This window comes from Maniola hyperantus, chromosome 11 (assembly GCF_902806685.2).
Source record: "Maniola hyperantus chromosome 11, iAphHyp1.2, whole genome shotgun sequence".
NCBI lineage: Eukaryota > Metazoa > Arthropoda > Insecta > Lepidoptera > Nymphalidae > Maniola > Maniola hyperantus.
The window spans coordinates 1,346,914-1,368,374 of NC_048546.1; the positions used below are offsets into that span (position 1 = coordinate 1,346,914).

The window sequence follows — 21,461 nt, forward strand, 5'->3', positions numbered from 1 at the left end:
TTATGTGCAAACTCTTTACATTCCCTCGAATCAAATGGAACATGGTCAGATATTATTTCTGCAGGTATTCCATGAGTACTAAAAATATCTTTTAATGTATTAATTACACTTGTAGCAGTTTTACTGGATATGTATTTTATCTCTAACCATTTAGAATAATAGTCATATACTACTAAATAACTTTTCCTTCTAAAGTCCATGATATCTATACCTAATTTTAAAAATGGAAGGTTGGGAACTTGATGTGATAATAATGGCTCTTTAACATTACTATTATGATGCGTTTGGCAAGGAAAGCATTTCTTAACATACTCTTCAATGTGAGAGTCCATATAAGGCCAGTAATACAACCTTCTAGCTGTCTGCTTCATTTTTGACATACCTACATGCCCTTCATGTAAAGTTTTAATGACATTCAATCTTAAACACTTCGGTACTATTAACCTATCATTATAGAAGACTAAATTATCGTCCACACTAAGTTCAGCTCTTAATTTATGATAACTTCTTATTACATCTGGAATATGAGAAATTTTGTCCGGCCAACCATTCTGTATAAATTCAATTATTTTTAATAACTCTTCATCTTTAGAACTTTCTGAGATTAATACTAATTTTTGTTCATCTGTGCATTCTAATTTCTGTGCTAACCCTATACAGTGTATGACTTCATACATATAAGAATCATCTGTATCATTACACTCCTGATACGACCTTGATAACAAATCTGCTATGTACATTTGTTTACCTTGTAAATATTTAAATTCAAAATTATATTTTAATAACTTTAACTTTAATCTCTGTAGTCTAGGAGACGGTACCTCATGTAAATGCTTTTTTAATAAACTTTCTAAAGGTTTATGATCATTAACTACGGTAATCTTATGACCATAGATATAATAATGAAATTTCTTAGTTGCCCATACTATACTTAACAACTCTTTTTCAATTTGGGAAAAATTACATTCTGCAGGTGTTAAACTTCTTGAAGCAAAGCAAACTGGTTTACCATTTTGAAGTAAACAGCATCCGAGACCACTCTTTGATGCGTCACACTGAATCGTTATAGGCAATTTACTGTTAAAATTCTGTAAAATGGGTGCTTGGCTTAATTTAATTTTAATATTATTATAAACATTTTCATGAACTTCCGTCCATAACCACTCAACATCTTTCTTTAATAATATCTGAAGCGTTGATGCAATATCAGCCAAGTTAGGTATAAATTTTCTTAAATAATTGACCATGCCAAGGAAAATCTGTAACTCTTTTTTATTATTAGGACTTTTCATATTAATAATTGCACTTACCCGCTCTGGGTCTATTTGCATACCTTTCTCAGAAAAAATATGGCCAAAATACTTCACCTCTTTTAATTTATATTGAAATTTATTCTTATTAAAGCGAACATTATGTTCTCTAGCCCGTTCAAAAACCTTTTTTAATATTGCATCATGCTCTTGTTCAGTTTCACCACATATTAACAAATCATCACAGTACACTATCACGCCTGGAATATCTCCAAAGGCTGTTTCACTATATTTTTGGAAAATTTCCGGTGCTACTGATAAACCAAATGGCATTCTTAGGAACTTATAACAACCAAATGGACTATTAAATGTACATAAATCATTCGAATCTTCTGAAAGTTTAATATTATAAAAACCATCGGATAAATCTAGCACTGAAAAATACTTTTTATTACAAAGTTTAGTTATAATTTCATCAATGGTGGGAATCAAATGATGTTCTCTTATTAATACTTTATTAAGATCTTTAGGATCTAAACAAATTCTAAGCGAACCATCTTTCTTTTCTATAATAACCAAGTTGCTTACAAAACTTTTAGGGTGATCGACCTTCGCGATGACTTTGTGCTTCACCAGAGCTTCCAACTTGTCCGCAAGGCGATCCTTCAGTGCGTTAGGCACTCGCCGTGGGGGTCGCACCACAGGCTCCACGCCGGGTTGAATGCGTAGCTGCAGTGAGCTCTTAAACTCCCCGACTCCCTGAAACAGTTCGTTATTCATATTAACAATTGAGTCTTTACTCATTTTCATATTAGTATTAGTGCAACTTGTAAATGTATTAATATTATTATTAGTATTTAAGAGCCTAAGCTTTACCAAAGAGCTTAGCCCTAGGATCGGTCTAACCGGTTCATTAATAATTAAAAACTCAGTGTTGAACCACTCATTGTTATTAATATTATTATTAGAATATACTTTTAATGTGACCTTTCCTATAGGAAATAATTTTCCTCCACCAAAGACTTCTATTATGGTTTTTGTCTCAGACATTTTTATTTTTGTCTCATCATCGACAATTTTTTTAAGGTCCCGCAAACTCAAAACATTTATTTGGGCCCCCGTGTCACACTTAAAACAGACCCTCTTATTTTCAACTTGCAACAATGTATTCCATTCATTTTTAGTAAAATCTATTGAGTATACTAGTCATAAATCATGAATGTTATTAATATTATCCAGCTTTTGATTCTTAGACATACATCCTACACTAAAATGATTTAATTTTCCACATTTTAAACAAGTTTTTCCAAAGGCTGGACACTGCCTAGGACCATGTACCTTATTACACTTTTTACACTGATAATTGTTTTTATTCAAGTTATTTTTATAATTATTTTGACAATTTTTCTTATTATTAATATTATTATGGGGCCTACTATACTTAGCTTTGCTATTGTTGCTCGCCGGGGTAGTCAGCTGCCGGGTTGTGCTTGCTGCTGCCACCGCATTCACCTCCGAGCTGTGTAGCACCATAAGTTGCTGACTGGACAGCTCCGCTGATCGACATATGTCCAGTGCCTTGTCCAGTGTGAGGTCCTTAATTTCTAATAATTTTTGTTGCACTCGTGTCTGTTTCACGCCGATGACGAGTCTGTCCCGTAACATCCTGTCCTTTTGTTGACCAAAGTTACAGCTGTCTGCCAGTTTTCTTAAGTCTGAGTAAAATGTGTCAAAATTTTCTCCGTCTTGTTGTACTCTTCTATTAAAATTGTAACTTGCCATTACTTCATTACTTTTCGGCTTGAAATATTCGTCGAATAACTTGATAACTTCCTCTAATTTCGGTTTATCTTCTTTTTTTAATACGTTGAGGTATAGTTCCAGGGCTGAAGATCCAATGCAATTTAATAATAATGCTGCTTTTCTTGGTTCAGACAACTTCTCAAAACCCGCCGCCAGCATAAATATCTTAAACGAATCCTTGAATTTTTGCCACTGCTGCCAGCACGTATCCAAATCTTCCAGATCTATTCCTCGCGGCATCTTAAATTCGACACCACACATGTCACCTTGCATCGTAGTCGTTGCCCCGTCAGCCATTGTCTTTGTTCAGTCCAAACTTGTAATCCGTTTTAATCTGATGTTTTGTTCGAAAACGGCTGCGCCATGTAACGTTGTGTTAAATAAAATAATGTTTCTTTAAATTATCTGGCTTTATTTTAATATTTACACTTGGATTATCTTAGTAATTAATATTAATACAATGAGCTTAGTGTGCACGGATCTGGCCAACTCTTACAAGTGAAAGTCTATCAATTGACGTTGACACATGACAGGTGACACCTACGTACGACATTGACAATAATTGGTCACTTGTCTATGAGTTGTCTCTGCTACAGCGGTAGGGCTACAGAGATGATTGCGATCGTGACATTGTAGCTGTCAAACAACCGCGGTAGGGCTACAGAGATGATTGCGATCGTGACATTGTAGCTGTCAAACAACCGCGGTAGGGCTACAGAGATGATTGCGATCGTGACATTGTAGCTGTCAAACAACCGCGGTAGGGCTACAGAGATGATTGCGATCGTGACATTGTAGCTGTCAAACAACCGCGGTAGGGCTACAGAGATGATTGCGATCGTGACATTGTAGCTGTCAAACAACCGCGGTAGGGCTACAGAGATGATTGCGATCGTGACATTGTAGCTGTCAAACAACCGCGGTAGGGCTACAGAGATGATTGCGATCGTGACATTGTAGCTGTCAAACAACCGCGGTAGGGCTACAGAGATGATTGCGATCGTGACATTGTAGCTGTCAAACAACCGCGGTAGGGCTACAGAGATGATTGCGATCGTGACATTGTAGCTGTCAAACAACCGCGGTAGGGCTACAGAGATGATTGCGATCGTGACATTGTAGCTGTCAAACAACCGCGGTAGGGCTACAGAGATGATTGCGATCGTGACATTGTAGCTGTCAAACAACCGCGGTAGGGCTACAGAGATGATTGCGATCGTGACATTGTAGCTGTCAAACAACCGCGGTAGGGCTACAGAGATGATTGCGATCGTGACATTGTAGCTGTCAAACAACCGCAGTAGGGCTACAGAGATGATTGCGATCGTGACATTGTAGCTGTCAAACAACCGCGGTAGGGCTACAGAGATGATTGCGATCGTGACATTGTAGCTGTCAAACAACCGCGGTAGGGCTACAGAGATGATTGCGATCGTGACATTGTAGCTGTCAAACAACCGCGGTAGGGCTACAGAGATGATTGCGATCGTGACATTGTAGCTGTCAAACAACCGCGGTAGGGCTACAGAGATGATTGCGATCGTGACATTGTAGCTGTCAAACAACCGCGGTAGGGCTACAGAGATGATTGCGATCGTGACATTGTAGCTGTCAAACAACCGCGGTAGGGCTACAGAGATGATTGCGATCGTGACATTGTAGCTGTCAAACAACCGCGGTAGGGCTACAGAGATGATTGCGATCGTGACATTGTAGCTGTCAAACAACCGCGGTAGGGCTACAGAGATGATTGCGATCGTGACATTGTAGCTGTCAAACAACCGCAGTAGGGCTACAGAGATGATTGCGATCGTGACATTGTAGCTGTCAAACAACCGCGGTAGGGCTACAGAGATGATTGCGATCGTGACATTGTAGCTGTCAAACAACCGCGGTAGGGCTACAGAGATGATTGCGATCGTGACATTGTAGCTGTCAAACAACCGCGGTAGGGCTACAGAGATGATTGCGATCGTGACATTGTAGCTGTCAAACAACCGCGGTAGGGCTACAGAGATGATTGCGATCGTGACATTGTAGCTGTCAAACAACCGCGGTAGGGCTACAGAGATGATTGCGATCGTGACATTGTAGCTGTCAAACAACCGCGGTAGGGCTACAGAGATGATTGCGATCGTGACATTGTAGCTGTCAAACAACCGCGGTAGGGCTACAGAGATGATTGCGATCGTGACATTGTAGCTGTCAAACAACCGCGGTAGGGCTACAGAGATGATTGCGATCGTGACATTGTAGCTGTCAAACAACCGCGGTAGGGCTACAGAGATGATTGCGATCGTGACATTGTAGCTGTCAAACAACCGCGGTAGGGCTACAGAGATGATTGCGATCGTGACATTGTAGCTGTCAAACAACCGCGGTAGGGCTACAGAGATGATTGCGATCGTGACATTGTACTTAGCTGTCATTCTCCCGCAATCGCGCAGCTGGTTTTCTTTATACTTATTATAAAATACGCTGTAACTTTTTCATTAGAACTTTGCCACCCCCCAATGCTTCTCACCAACTCTCGACTAAGTTTTAATTCTATTCAAACCTTATGAATTAATGATGATCGCGACTGTTTGTGCTTGCTACTTCCACTAGAATAGGGTCTCGGACTTTAGTAATAAAATGACGTGATTTTTTGTAGGTCTCTACCATGGCCTAGAATTCGTTATTAAAGAGAATACTTAGTTTTAAAAAAATCATGATTTTGATTTATTTTTAAAATAATACCTAGGTAATTATTAACGTCACGCTGTAGGTACGGAAGGCGATTAATGACGTCACAAGGCGTAAACGACAAATATTTTTTCAATTTTTCAACATAAAAAATATTTTCCCGCAGAAATTACTTATTCTACTTATTTTTATGTTGGTATACCTGGTACCTACCTATATTCTATGGTAGCAAGTATAGGTAGATTACTGAAAGCTATCACACACGGTAGGTATCCACCTAGGATACCAGCAGTGGCGTGGAGCTCATAGAAGCATAAACGCACTGCTTACCCTCATTGTAAGAAATCAATGCTTACTTTTTCATTATAACCTGCCGTAAAACAAGTTCATACCTAAATGCATACCCTGGCTTGAACTCCTGTGCACGCCACTGGATACCAGGTATCCTAGGTAGATACTAGATATACCTACCGTGTGTGATAGCTTTCAGTAATCTACCTACCTAGTGTTGGCAACACAGCAATGGCTGTCGGCTGTCACGAGACAGTTGACGTGTGAGAGCAGTTTTGGCGGCGTCGGCGTCGGACGGAACGCGAGAGCAAGGAAGGGTGAAAAATGTGAAATTCAGCGAGATAACTGTTTTATAATAAGAATACGAGCCTAATAGAGTGTTATGTAAACTTGAACAGTGTTTGATTTATCATGTGTTAGAATCTGTGCCTCCAAAATAACGATAACCATTTAGTACGTATCGCCTCGAGCGATTACACTTGAGTCAATAAATCCATGACTCGAAGGAAATGGTACCTCGAAGGTACCTTATAGATGTACAGAAGGATGCTTCTGCTTATACTAGGTACTTGCTACCATAGAATATAGGTAAGTAGGTACATAGATTATCTAACAGTTTTTAATTTCCCAGAAGTAAATTATAAAAGCATCGTTTTTGTAATCCATTGACTCAACAATCAGCTGGTATCCTAAACTTTACAAAAAAAAACATTTGCACAACACTGACGTAATCTGTACTGTAGCGGCTCACTCACCCCCCCGGGAGGGGGGCCGCGACCCACCGGGTGGGGGTGAGTTACATGGGGTGTGGTTTGCCGTTCAATAACTTAATACTGTGGAAAGGCTTTCACGGTGAAATCTCTCCGCTCGCTGTAGCTGGAACGTGATGCCGTGAAACTTGATAGAAAACTGAAAAAGTTTATGTTGCTAAATGTAAGAGGCCCATTGAGCCTCAATAGCTCAACGGGTAGAGGAGTGGACTGAAAACCGAAAGGTCGACGGTTCAAACCCCGCCCGTTGCACTATTGTCGTACCTACTCCTAGTACAAGCTTTACGCTTAGTTGGAGAGGAAAGGGGAATATAAGTCATTTTACATGGCTAATATTCTTTAAAAAAAAAATAGGGTTCCGTACCCGAAGGGTGCCAACTGCCAACAGGACCCTATTACTAAGCCTCAGCTGTCCGTCAGTCCGTCTGTCTGTCAGCAGGCTGTATCTCGTTAACCGAAGAGAGTTGAAATTTTCACAAAACAAGTAATAAAAATGTACCTATAGGCTATTAAATAATCGCAATGTCACTCAGCGGGTGATGGAGAGAGCTATGTGCGGAGTTTCTCTACGTGATCAAATCAGAAATGAGGAGATCCGTAGGAGAACTAGAGTAACCGACATAGCTCAACGGGTTGCGAAGCTGAAGTGGCTACGGGCAGGGCACATAGTTCGTAAAACCGACAGACATTGGGGTCCCAAAGTGCTAGAATGGCGACCTCGCACCGGAAGACGCAACGGTGCGACGAGGTGGACGGACGACATCAGACGAGTCGCAGGGAGCCGCTGGCTTCAGTGTACCTACCTATCTACTTACAATATTTACTGTCGGGTAGGTGAGTACCTACCTACCTAAACCTACCTACCTACTAGGTATAGACATGTTTGTTACGTTCATAGTAGGTAGGTAGGTATCTATTACCTAGCTAAGTATATCTAGATTGTCATAATGTGCTCGATGATGACTGATGAGTAAGACACAAGATACTTAGTAGCTATCTACCTAGGTACCTACAAAACGCACGAAAGGAGAAGACCGACCATACCTACTGAAATGATTTTAAACAATTTTCTACATAAGTATGTACCTACCTACGTATTTGGCTTATCTACCTACCTATATGATACCTACCTACCTAATTGATAACCATCAGGTTCTACCTTAGGTAGGTACCTACATTATACCTATCTAAATCGCATACCATCTTTTTAATAATAATTTGAACACATTTAAAAAACATATTTATCAACATTTTGCATCTTCTCCACTTTAAGTATATTTTTCATAGTTAATTTTCTTATATTGCTTCTTTCTGTGTTTTTATAAATTGTATCATATCAGTTAGTTAGTGCATATATTTATTTAAGCATTGTTGTGTACACATATTAAGGGTTACCTACCGCTTAGATCTTAATCTATTGTTTTTATTTTTATTTGGTCCATTTATAGCTGAAACCTGTTTTGTGTGCCTTTATAATAAAATAAAATAAAATAAATGCTAAGTAGGTAGGTACCTAGATAGGTAGGTAGGTACCTACCTAATAGGTATATCTTACTGAAATACCTAAGTAACTAGGTAGGAGGCTAAATTTGAAACAATGTCGTTAAAACACCTTACCTACCATATTTAGAATATATTTTTTAATATGATTCTGTTAGTGCTTCAATAAAAATAAATGTAAAAATAAAATAATGTAGCGCGTTTCACCATCGCCTCAGCTGGACGTTAATTAAATAGGCGGGAATGCAAAGAGGATTAACTGATAAGTTTACAGATTTATCGATCGGTCGCGCTCGCAAATAAAAGCGCGTAATCCACCCGCTGACTGATGCAGGCTATTAATTGCAGGCTCCTAGGAACCTTTCACACTTTGTCCGCTTACAATTTTGTTCCACAAAATCAACACAATTATCCAATTCACGATAACACAGTGACTAGGTGACAGTTTTCTTTTTAGTAGGGTAACTGAATCGGTTGGGGGTAATTGGGAACATCGGGTAATTATGATATTTTTTTGACTGTACCAAAATGCTTAGGTTATGCGATTATGATTAGGTACTGCACGAGGACCCGACATCACTTCAAAGCTACGGAGATTATAAAATTGTACCTATGTAGGTATGTAAAATTACGCTGTGAAGTAAAGAAAAATAATTACTTACTGAAAGTGTTGCCAAAGTAGGTACCTAACTGCTCTTATCAAAAAGATATTCAGTCTCCGGTACCAAGTGTAAATGAGCCCTCAGGTCCTGGCGGCGTGCGGTGTGAGGAGCGGGGTGTGGGGCCGCGGTGTGCGTGACGGATCATGGCGGCGCGGGGGGGCCGCGCCCCGCCGCCCGTTAAACGCGCCCGCCGGATACGCGCCACGGCGCGGTTGAAAGCTATCCGGCCCCCGGGCGGGAGGCGCGCGCGATTGGCTGCCGCGCCGCGCGCCGCGTAACCGATAGCCAATAGTCGGCTCGGCCCTCCACGCCCCCCCGGGCTCAGGGCGCGCGGCCGCGGCCGGCTCAAACGCCGCGCGACTCCGGCGCGCACACTCGCACCGATGCGCGGCTCCTGGGACGAGTCCACGACGGCGGCGCTGCACGCGCGCATCCTGGAGGCGCACCGTGGGCCCGCCGCGCCCGAGCGCGCCGCCGAGCCCGCCTCGCCGCCGCCGCTGTCACTGGGCGCGCTGGAGCTGGCCGCCCCCACGCCGCTGCTGCCGTTGCCCACGCTGTCCTTCAGCGCCGCGCAGGTGGCCACGGTCTGCGAAACGCTGGAGGAGAGCGGGGACGTGGAGCGCCTGGCGCGCTTCCTGTGGTCGCTGCCCGTGGCGCACCCCAACGTGGCCGAGCTGGAACGCTGCGAGGCCGTCCTTCGAGCGCGTGCCGTGGTCGCCTTCCACGCGGGCCGGCATCGCGAGCTGTATGCCATCTTGGAGCGGCACCGATTCCAGCGCACCAGCCATGCCAAGCTGCAGGCGCTGTGGCTGGAGGCGCACTACCAGGAGGCGGAGCGCCTGCGGGGCCGCCCGCTCGGCCCCGTCGACAAGTACCGAGTGCGCAAGAAGTTCCCTCTACCGAGAACTATTTGGGACGGCGAGCAAAAGACGCACTGTTTCAAGGAACGAACGCGATCCCTTCTCCGAGAGTGGTACCTCCAAGATCCTTACCCGAACCCGACGAAAAAGAGGGAATTGGCGGCGGCGACGGGTTTGACGCCGACGCAAGTCGGCAACTGGTTCAAGAACCGACGGCAAAGAGATCGAGCGGCCGCCGCCAAGAACCGCTCCGCCGTGTTGGGAAGAGGATTCGCGTCCTCATCGACGTATGACGAAGATTCAGCCGACTCTGAGATCAACGTCGACGAAGAGTAGCCTTCTACAGACTGATAGTGTAAATACGGTGATAAATTAACACGGCATTTGTCCGTCGGACGACTCAGTGATCGCGATACAGACCAGTCTTTCGAGTAGATTCACGGGCTTCGTGATGTGATGTTGAGGCGTTATAAGTAAAGTTCACTGGGTATTGTTGTCGTTGAGTGTTGAGCAGTGCTCGAAGTGAGGGGCATCTTCACAGGTATGTAACCTACCGTTTAGTGAATTGCCTTTCGACTTGTAGGCTGATCGATTCTGTTGCTCGTTAGATCCACTGAGAGGTATGACAGGGTTGATTTTAGGTTTTATTTTCGGTGGCATGTCCTCGACCACCTTGAAGGGTCAGTATATAGATTATTTATTAAATGTACCTACCGTTTTATTTATCTTAGTTAAGATTCTACTTTATGCCTTCCCGAAGCATTTACCGAAATTTTTATGCTACCAATTTTTCCTATGAAAGAATTTATTTATCATATCAAATCTTAGTTGTAACCTGTAATATATTAGAACTTGTAGATAATTATGTTTGTGGTATAGAATTTTATATTAGAAGGTTTGTACCTGACGTAAAACTTCGGTTAGTTGCCAGTTTAGATTTTACCGTTGTTTTAGTTCTTTTATTTATAGTGCCTATCGGGGTTTTAATTAGGTAGGTAAATCTGATTCATTTGCCAAAAAGTGAAAAGTTATCGAAGTGAAATTAGATATTTAAACGGTTCTTTCAATGCTTCACGAGCAAACATCAAAAGAGCATATTGAAATCCAAAGCTGTTCACTACTTAGTTGGAACATGGAAACATGAAATCCTCAGGGCTATTGTCCTGTTACGCTTAATTGACGCTGAAGTTAAGGGTCGTGTTATTATAAAACATTCCTAGCCTTTTTTATTAGTCATAGTTGCCATGCAAAAGTTTTTAGTTCCTAAAAAAATAAAAAATTTAGAATGCCATTCTCTAAAATTAATCTTTAATCAATATTTAGCGACAGATTAAATTTAAGTAGGTGTGTTTTGGCTCTGATTTCTTTTAAGATTTAGAATGGTCCTTGTCTTATTTGTAGACCGAATTATTGTTATTTAAAAAGTTTACATTTGAGGGATCATGTCATTTTGCTTGTTTGAGTTTTAGGAAAGAAAAGAAATCATCTACAAGAAACCCAAAATACCTATAAATACTTATATTAAAAGATAAAATCAAAAGTGATAGTACAAATAAGTAATTGTTAGGGTATGGGCTATATTTTTTATTATTACTGATTGCTTTATGTTACTAGATAATATAGTAGGTACCTACATACCTATTAAAATGACAAACATTAAAATACTTATCAGTAACTTCTCAAATTCTAATCATCACCATCCGTTATTAAAAACCATGTTTTATTATTTTACCTGTGGGGTAAATACAAAAATCAATTGGGGGTAAAGAACTTTTTCAAAACTACAAATGATTTAAGGATAATTTTGAACATTTAATTTACGGAGCAGACTTTTATTAGGGCAATTCAATGTAAATATTTTATAATAATTTTACTCTTTTCTTATTTTTTTATCTTTTCTTTTAATGGAATGGAATCTTTTAGTAGTTTATATGAACTCGTACAATTCATGACTTTACACTTAAACCCTGCTTGGCACTATAAATAAAAGTATGGACTAATAGCAATTTTGCTATTTTTTATAAAATATCTTCATGAGTTATAAAAATGCTGTAATATACCTACCTAGGTACAAATGAAATTGTTACATATATCATTATTTTATTACGTACCTTTTATTAAGTAGGCATTTAAGTAAGTAGGTACCTACAAAATCACAGTATATATCACAGTACCTACCTATGTACTTACTATGTCAATAGGTAAAAAAATTAAAAAGGTTAACTGAATATTTAAACTGCAAACAATTTAATTCCCAAAATTTAATTATTGTTTCATTTTCTGCTGATTGGTTTTACACGGTAAAACAATTGAACTTTAAATAACCAGTATTGGATTGATTTATTATTTGAATGCTTTCTTGCACACACGTCACATCTTATTTATAAAAAAATAGACTATATTTCTATTACATGGTCTTTAGTCTCCAAATCTCGTTCTTGAATTTTATCTACTACTAGCTTATGCTCGCGACTGCGTCCGCGTGGACTACACAATTTCAAACCCTATTTCACCCCCTTAGGAGTAGAATTTTCAAAAATCCTTTCTTAGCGGATGTCTACGTCATAATAGCTATCTGCATGCCAAATTTCGGCCCGATCAGTCCAGTAGTTTGAGCTGTGCGTTGATAGATCAGTCAGTCAGTTAGTCAGTCAGTCAGTCAGTCACCTTTTCCTTTTATATAAAGATTATATATTTTTTTAAATCGCTGCGTTAACAATTTCAAATTCAAATTTGTAGAGTGCACAAAAATTTAGAGACAAAATTTATAATCGTCCGTTCTTTTTAGAAATAAAAAAGGATGCTCTAAATCTAGTTATCTAGTTAACTCTAAATTTAGTTTAGACAAAAACATCAGAATCAACGCCATTAAAATGATTTTTAATTGATAAAAATAAACTGGTGGCCAATTTGGCCATCTCTAAAAAAAGAGTAAATAGATTAAATCACCTAAAACTATTAATATTGAGAAATATAATGTTTTGATTATAGTGAGGATACGGTTACCTAGTTATAGGCAATTAGTACCACTAGAAGTTGTGAGCTCTTGTGTCATAAGTATTTAAATATGCATTATAACTACCTACTTAGTTGAAAAAAGTTATGCCGTTTAATGCGACGCAGGGTAAATGTGCGCATAGAATATTTTTTTCAATATAAAAGTTATTTACAATTTATTTTAATTTTTTCGAACGTTTAGTTACGTTTTTTCCGAAGGGAAGTGACTTTCATACGTCACTTCAACCAAAAGTGGTCACCAAATAGATCAGCTGTTTTCTAAAATTCATTTTTGTAATCAACAGTTTCTCTCTGTTTTAGATCATCTTTTCGACTTTGCTTGTTATGTATGAATTGATAGCTTTTAAAACCATCATCATCATCATCGTCAACTGACATAAGTCCACTGCTGGACATAGGTCTCTTGTAGGAAATTCCACACGCCTCGGTCTAGCGCTACCTGAATCCAGCGGCTCCTCTGCGACTTGTTTGATCCACTCAGTTTGTGAAGTCTAGTCTAGTCCATCCAAAGATATAGCCTCAATAGCTCAACGGTTAGAGGAGCGAACTGAAATCCGAAAGGTCGCCGGTTCAAACCTTACCCGTTGCACTATTGTCGTACCTATTCCTAGTACAAGTTTAACGCTTAGTTGGAGGGGAAAGCGGAATATTAGTCATTAGTCATCATGATGAACTTGGCTAATATTCTTTAAAAAAAAAACTTCATTTACCTTTGAGAACATTATGGAAAACTCTCAGGCATGCAGGTTTCCTCACGATGTTTTCCGAAGGTGGATATCCTAACCACTATTATAGGCTACCACAGCAGAATTGAATAAATAACTAAAAATATTACCTAAGTATTGAGGCTCTATTTTTAGGGTTCCGTACCTCAAAAGGAAAAACGGAACCCTTATAGGATCACTTTGTTGTCTGTCTGTGTGTCCGTTTGTCTGTCAAGAAACCTACAGGGTACTTCCGGTTGACCTAGAATCATGAAATTTGGCAGGTAGGTACATCTTATAGCTGACATTTGGGGAAAAATCTGAAAACCATGAATTTAGGGTTACATCACACACAAAAAATTAAATTGTGGTCATGAACTAATAATTAGTATTTTCAACTTTCGAAGTGAGATAACTATAATATAAGTGGGGTATCATAATATGAAAGGTCTTCACCTGTACATTCTAAAACAGATTTTTATTTATTTTTATGCATCATAGTTTTTGAATTATCGTGCAAAATGTCGAAAAAATACGACTGTAGTACGGAACCCTCATTGTTCGAGCCTGACTCGCACTTGGCCGTTTTTTACTAAGAGGATTTGATCACGTAGAGAACCTCCTAACACCGTGGTTGTGAAAAAAATCTTTTCCTCTGTAGAGTCAATGTAGAGTAATTACAAATTTTCCTTGATTGTTGTTATCACCTCTAGACCCTAGAGTAGATAATGATAACATATAATTGCTACAACTAGTTACAACGATAGTTTGATCACCGTTAATCAAGAGTTATTACATCCTCGAGCTTGTTTTTGCTTATTTTAATAAGTTTTTGTATTGTATCTTTCAATTATCTATTCAAATAACTTCCGATTGAATAGGTAGGTAACATAGACTACATAGATAGATTACCTAGGTACCTATATCTAGCTACATATTCTAGGAAATTTCCATATTATGATTATTCTTTTAAAAAAAAACCGGCCAAGTGCGAGTCAGACTCGTACACTGGGGGTTCCGTACTACAATCGTATTTTATCGACATTTTGCATGATAAATCGAAAACTATTATGCCTAAAAATCAATAAAATCTGTTTTACAATGTACAAGTAAAGCCCTTTCATATGATTGGTATAGTACTTAATCTTACTTTGAAAGTTGAAAATAGCAATGCTTATTTGTTCATGAACACATTTTAAATTTTTTCTTGTGATGTACCTAACCGCAAATTCACGGTTTTTATATTTTCTCCTCATGTCTGCTATTAGACCTACCTTCCTGCTAAATTTCATGATTCTAGGTCAACGGGAAGTAGGTAAGTTCTTTCCCTTTAAGTTCCTTGACCAGACAGACAACAAAATGATCCTATAAGGGTTCCGTTTTTCCTTTTGAGGTACGAAACCATAATTTTTTTGCCGTTATGTGTATTTGCCGGCGATTGTCTTCCCGACTACCAAAAAATCCATAGAATACGGTATTTGACAACTAGTCAAATCCTTGTCAAATCAAACAAACGTTCCTAGTTAAGTAGTAGGCTTATGCAAATAATTGTAAAATTTCAATCGATTTTTTTTACAATAAATTAGACTTAATGATTATATACTAATATTACCTACCTAGGTATAAGAATTCACTTATCAATCAATAAATCGGTATATTCTCCTTGATCACTGACTGGCATGAAGTACTTACGCAATTTTTGGTGATATCCGTAAAAACGAACGTGTCTAGTTCTGTGAATTGTTTTAGTAATGTTTCATTATTTTTATCCGACTTCAAAAAAAGGAGGAGGTTCTCAATTCGTCGGAATCTTTTTTTTTATTTTTTTTATTTTTTATTTTTTATGTATGTTCCCCGATTAGGTACTCGAAGACGCCTGGACCGATTTTGAAAATTCTTTTTTGTTTGAAAGGGTACACTTCAAAGTTGGTCCCATTTAAATTTGGTGAAGATCTGATGAACATCTTCGAAGATAGATACCTACTGGAACTCCTCAACGGATAAGAGTAAATTGCTCGCGATCAGTGTAATAGCTTAGTAAACAGTAGATTTTTAACCAGTCATAGCATAATTCCATGGGGCCACTAAAAATTGTGAAATAAATTTTTTTACAAAAAAAAATAAAAACCGACTTCGATTAGGTACACAAACACTAAAAATTGAAAAATAATTTAATTTATTACCGAATATATTATGTATACAAGAGTTAATATAGTTCCATAATAATATTTTTTGGGGTCGGTGCCAATGAGGTGCCATTGTGGAGTCTCATAAAAATATGAAGTCTAGAGTCTAGACGATTCGCGCAGCTAAAGCTAATTGGCACCGGCACCAAAAAGTATTATCATGGAACTAAATTAACTCTTGTATACATAATATATTCGGTAATAAATTAAATTATTTTTCAATTTTTAGTGTTTGTGTATCGTACTCGGTTTTTATTTTTTTTGTAAAATTTTTTGTTTAACAGTAAGACGTGTTAATAAGTCGCATTTATAATAAAAGATATAGGAATGTATGAATCGCGATAGAGTCATTATAAGAGGAACTAATTATTACATTACAAATGACTTGTAGGTACCTAATTACTAACCTGCTAGGTATCTCGTCACTCATATCACATGTCAGATTGATTCTTATCACGCTATCTGACGCTTCTGATAATTATCAGGAATGCGTAGATATACCTACCTACTAGGTAATTATGTAACAAACGAATACGATTTTAATAAAATACTAGATAATAGCGCGATAAAACCGCGACTTGTTTCGCGTTGAGGTTTTTAGGGTTCCGTACCCGAAGGCACCCTATTAGGTAGGTACTAAGCCTCCGCTGTTCATCCATCCGCCAAGTGCGAGTCAGGCTCGCGCACCGAGGGTTCCGTACTACAGTCATATTTTATCGACATTTTTCCTTTTGAGGTAGGTACGGAACCCTAAAAAGTACCTATTGTCTTGTACGATGGTAGGTACGGAACCCTTTGTGTTCGATTCAGACTCCCGCATGATACTTATACCTATTTATTTAATCCTCTGGGAACTCTCTGACTTGACGGGATAAAAAGACGTCTATTTCTGTCACCGGGATGCAAGATTTCTCTATTACAAGTAGGTAGATAGTTGGCACATATTTATTACGATATTTTTTTACAAAATCAATATTTTACCCCCTACTTTTTTTGATGTAACATCCGTCAGATCGATGTTGTTCATATAAAATGTAGCCTATATGTCACCCGGACCATAACAACGAATCAATTGACATCTCATTCATCAAAATTGGCTCAGTAGTTTAGCCGCTACAGTGAAACACATATAGGGAATAAAAACATAGGTACATACATACACGCATGCATACATAAATAAATAAATAAATAAAAGTTTATTCAGCTCAAAAAACAAGAAAAGACAAAAAAAAGCAAAACATACAAACCAAATGTTACAAATTAAAAAATTAAAACTAGGTAAGCTTAAAACTACGAGCTCGACAGTACTAAAAAGAAAAATGATGTCTTGTTTGAGCTGAAAAAGGCTACTGCCTCAGCATGATGCTGCAGTATTTGACTACTGCAGCGCTGATTTTCAGGCAGAGCCCTAGTGTCACGACCCGCCAACGAAAGTGTTCTCTATAATATAAAAATCAACTAAAATAAAAATAAAAAACTTCATTATTAGTAGAGTAATAAATATGATATATAGGTATATACATATAGGGCATTACATATATACTTATACACATGTAAACTTATACACATACAAAGTGTAGGTACGACATGTTTTTGATGTATGGAATGCCATTTTTCTGTTTGTGTAGACTAAGTACCTGCAGGGAACTAAAAAATCTTTTGGTTGACCCTTGACATACAAACATACATACATAGATAGACTCCAGAAATCATAACCCTTCCTTTTGGCTTTGCCTTAATCGGGTAAAACAGAATTACGAAACTTTTAAGACATTATATTAAAAACTAGGACAAATATTAAATAATTTAACGATTTTATTAATATTAATTTAATGAATATTAATTTTAATCAAAGGCAAAATTTTATCGCGCTGTACAATATAGAATATGCAATGTGAATTAGACATAAATAAAATTATACAAAATAAATGATGTCAATTGGAATAAATTTACTCTAACAATAATCATAACTGACAATCACTGACTTGTTTTTACTAAAAGAATTGGTCTGATATTGTATTTTATTAATTAATTATTAATCATCGTTATAATTTGTTAATCATTTTTAACTATCAAATGGGTAGGTACCTAGTTACTTAGGCTCACGCAATGGTAGGTGCACCTCACTGGTAGGTACATTAGGTACGTTACAAAACGTTTAACGGGTAATTTCATTTAAATATAAACAATTGAATCTTTAATTAATTTAGGTAAATTAGACACATAATTTACTTAATTATATGATTCTATTTGATTTATAGCAAAAAAGTCAGGTAGGTTAGGTAGCCTTACATATTTTTTCGATTAAAACAAATTGGTTGATTGAAAAGTTGCAGTTTAATGATTGAAAGGCAATAAAATGGCTAGTAGGTAGGTATAGGTTAGTATTAAGTAGTTATAGTTACCCATAGTTAGATAGGTATAGATACCTAGCTATTAGGTTCTAAAATAATTTGTTGTAAAAGTCCTTTTTAAAGGACATTTTAAGAGGCTGTATGCAAATTTTATGTATCATATTTAATTTTTTACATTAATTTAAAAATCTAAATTCTAGGTAAATTTTTTGAAAACTAACCTTCATTTATCATCATCATTGTTGTCAATTCAATGAAATTGCAATTCAATTTTATTTATTTGCTGATACATGTAGAAAGGTAGATGTAGGTAATACACGCCAAGCTGGCATGCAAATACATTGCAATAAATACATTAATATCTTATATTGTTTTCTCTAACATAATATAAATTTATACAGACGTAGTTCCTTATCAATCAAATACTACCTATGTAGGTAGAGCATATAAATTATAGAATTCTTCATCGGAGGGGTAGAGAGTAGAGACGTAGATGTAGGTAGGAAAATACGTAAAGAGGTAGGTGTACAAGCCTACATATTATACCTACATTAATGAATAATGATACATGTCTTCCTACACATAAATAAAAACGCTATTATTTATATGCCATTGTTCATCCCACAGCTATTTAAAAAAATATACGATCATGACATAATTATTTGATTGACATCCATCTTTCATATTAATACCTATTATTATAAATGCGAATGTAGGTATGACTGTTTGTTATCTTTTCATGCTTCGTCTATTCAACCGATTTTGGTGAAGTTCAGTACAGAAATAGCTTGCATCCCGGTGACGTTCTTACTTAATCAGGTATAACTCGGAAAATCAAAGGGCTTTAAAAAATATATTTAGTTATTCGCAAACCAGGCGGTTTCAAAGCATAGCTCGTGCGTGAGGTCAGGCTACAAGCACCGCTGTGTCACTTTTCTTTGGATCAGCGTGGGTGTCATTTAATATGTATTAAAATCTTCTTCTTCTTCGTCTTTGTCGTATCACTCTTGGCAGAGCGGTCGTGGTCATCACGAAGCAACGTCTTTGAGGGCAGATGTTATACGCCTCACGAGCATTCGCCACTTCTCCCTGCTGGCCGACAGCCTGGTACACTCGTGCAAAGGACCGCCCACAGCAGACTTAATTTGGTCGGTCCATCGCATGGGTGACCTTCCTCGTCCTCTGGTGCCCTCCACCTTGCCCTGCACGACAAGACGCTCGATGGAGTCACTCTCACGCCGGGAGACGTGTCCGAAGAATTTTAACATGCGACTCTGTACTGTCGACGAAAGTCGTTTTTTAATGCCGAGTTCTTGGAGTATAGAGATGTTGGTACGAAATTCGGTCCATGAGACTCCTAGCATTCGCCTCCAGCACCACATCTCCAGAGCATCAATCTTCTTCTTCTCGACCAGTCGCAAAGTCCACCTCTCCGCAGCGTATAAAAATATGGGGAAAACAAGTGTTTGAACGAGCCGGATGTTTTGAAATACCTACTCTTAAAAGTTAGTTCGGAGAACCGATAGACGTTGGGGTCCCAAGATGCTGAAATGGCAACCTCGGAAGGCGCATCATTGGAAGACAATCCCACTAGGTGGACGGACGACATCAAACGAGTCGCTGAATTCAGGCAGCGCAAGACCATGACGTGTGTAAGTCCCTACAAGAGACCTATGTCTAGCAGTGGTACTTAGTGTAAAGTAACTAGTTTAATATTCCTACCTTAATATTTTTACAGTTATAGTTGTACTTAGTTCAATCTAACAAATATAATTAAATTGCACAACTCCGTGGAATATCCACGGTGGCTGTTTTCATAAAAGTTTTTGATACTTTTACGACCACATTTTCTGATCAAAAAAGACATAACCGCACTTATGATCTGATAGAATCGATTTGATTCCGTGGAATAAAGTCCTAAGGGACGATTTTAACGCTTGCAATTAAAGAAAAGCCCAATAAATCCCATTATAATAACCCTAAAACCCTTTACCAACATTGTAAACTATAAGATTGTATAGTATAGGTACATTTTCATAAGTAGATATTAAAATAAATCACAAAAATGCTCCTCCTGAAAAATAGGCCTTTCGTAACAGAGATACGACGAATTTGTTTTTATTTATGACAACAAAACGGAAAACAAATTTTAAAATAAGCACGACTTTACAGAACTTATATTTTAAAACAAACCTTTAACTTTCTTACATTACTACCCCTTCCAGGTTAGCCCGCTATCATCTTAGACTGCATCATCACTTACCACCAGGTGAGATTGCAGTCAAGGGCTAACTTGTAACTGAGTAAAAAAAAAAAAAAAAAACTACTACTAAACTATTATTAAATGTACAGTAGTACATTTAATAATAATAATACATTAAACATTTTTGAAATAATAATATGTACTTCAATAACTTTACCAACACAGCAAATAACTTCATGCCATTAAAAATACTTATCACTAGGTAGACATAGGTAACCGAACTAAGTTGCGTGTTCCTTTACGATGAAAACAAAACAAAAAGATTACATTGGTTTACGGGAGGCGGCACTCTTTAACGAACGAATAATTTAATTAAAAGATGATTTGCAATTAAAAAGAAACACTAATACGGAACCGAACGTGGATTAATTGAATTACTAATTAGTAACTGAAGTCGAGATGTCGTCATTATTATGTCCCTTTTAAGGGACGTGGGGATAGTGGGAAAAGATATCAAGTTATTTTTAGGGTTCCGTACTTCAAAAGGAAAAAAGGAACTCTTATAGGATCACTTCGTTGCCTGTCTGTCTCTCTGTCCGTCTTTCAAGAAAACCTCTAAGTTTCTTCCCGTTGATCTAGAATCATGAAATTTGGTAGGTAAAAATCCGAAAACCGCAAATTTATAGTTAAGTACCTACTTCACAAATAAGAAATTGAAATGTGTTCATGAACAAATAAGTAATTAGTATTTTCAATTTTCAAAATAAGATAGCTATACCAACTATTGCGGTATCATATGAAAGGGTTTTACCTGTACATTCCAAAACAGGTTTTTATTTTTTTATGCATAATAATTTATCGCGCAAAATGTTGAAAAAATACGAATGTAGTACGGAACCCTCGTTGCACGAGTCTGATTCGCACTTGGCCAGTTTTTTAATTAGGTAAGTAAATCTTTTTTGTTTTTGAGAATGTATTATATACATATATCTACGTACCCAAGCAGTGTTGAACTCACGTATAGGTAATTAGTTTCGAAAATGTTTTAAATATCCCTACCTACTTTATTCAGTTGAAATAATTATATATACGTAGTCAAATGTCTAATAAGGTTTGTACGGAATCTCTAAATTAAACTACAACTAACAACATGTTTTTATATGGGTCCCTGACCT

General features: G+C 37.7%; 1 protein-coding gene across 1 annotated transcript; it reads left to right on the top strand.

Moving 5' to 3' along the window:
• Nucleotides 1-9,344: 9,344 nt before the first annotated feature.
• LOC117986394 (homeobox protein SIX6-like) lies at nucleotides 9,345-19,195 on the top strand. The gene has a single exon (XM_069501947.1). It carries the CDS (start codon nucleotides 9,345-9,347, stop codon nucleotides 10,155-10,157), a length of 813 nt encoding a protein of 270 aa, XP_069358048.1. The 3' UTR covers nucleotides 10,158-19,195.
• The last annotated feature ends 2,266 nt before the right edge of the window (nucleotides 19,196-21,461 follow it).

What these genes read in the sequence shown, in the direction of transcription:
- LOC117986394 (XM_069501947.1), top strand. Translation starts at nt 9,345, where the DNA reads ATGCGCGGCTCCTGGGACGAGTCCACGACGGCGGCGCTGCACGCGCGC.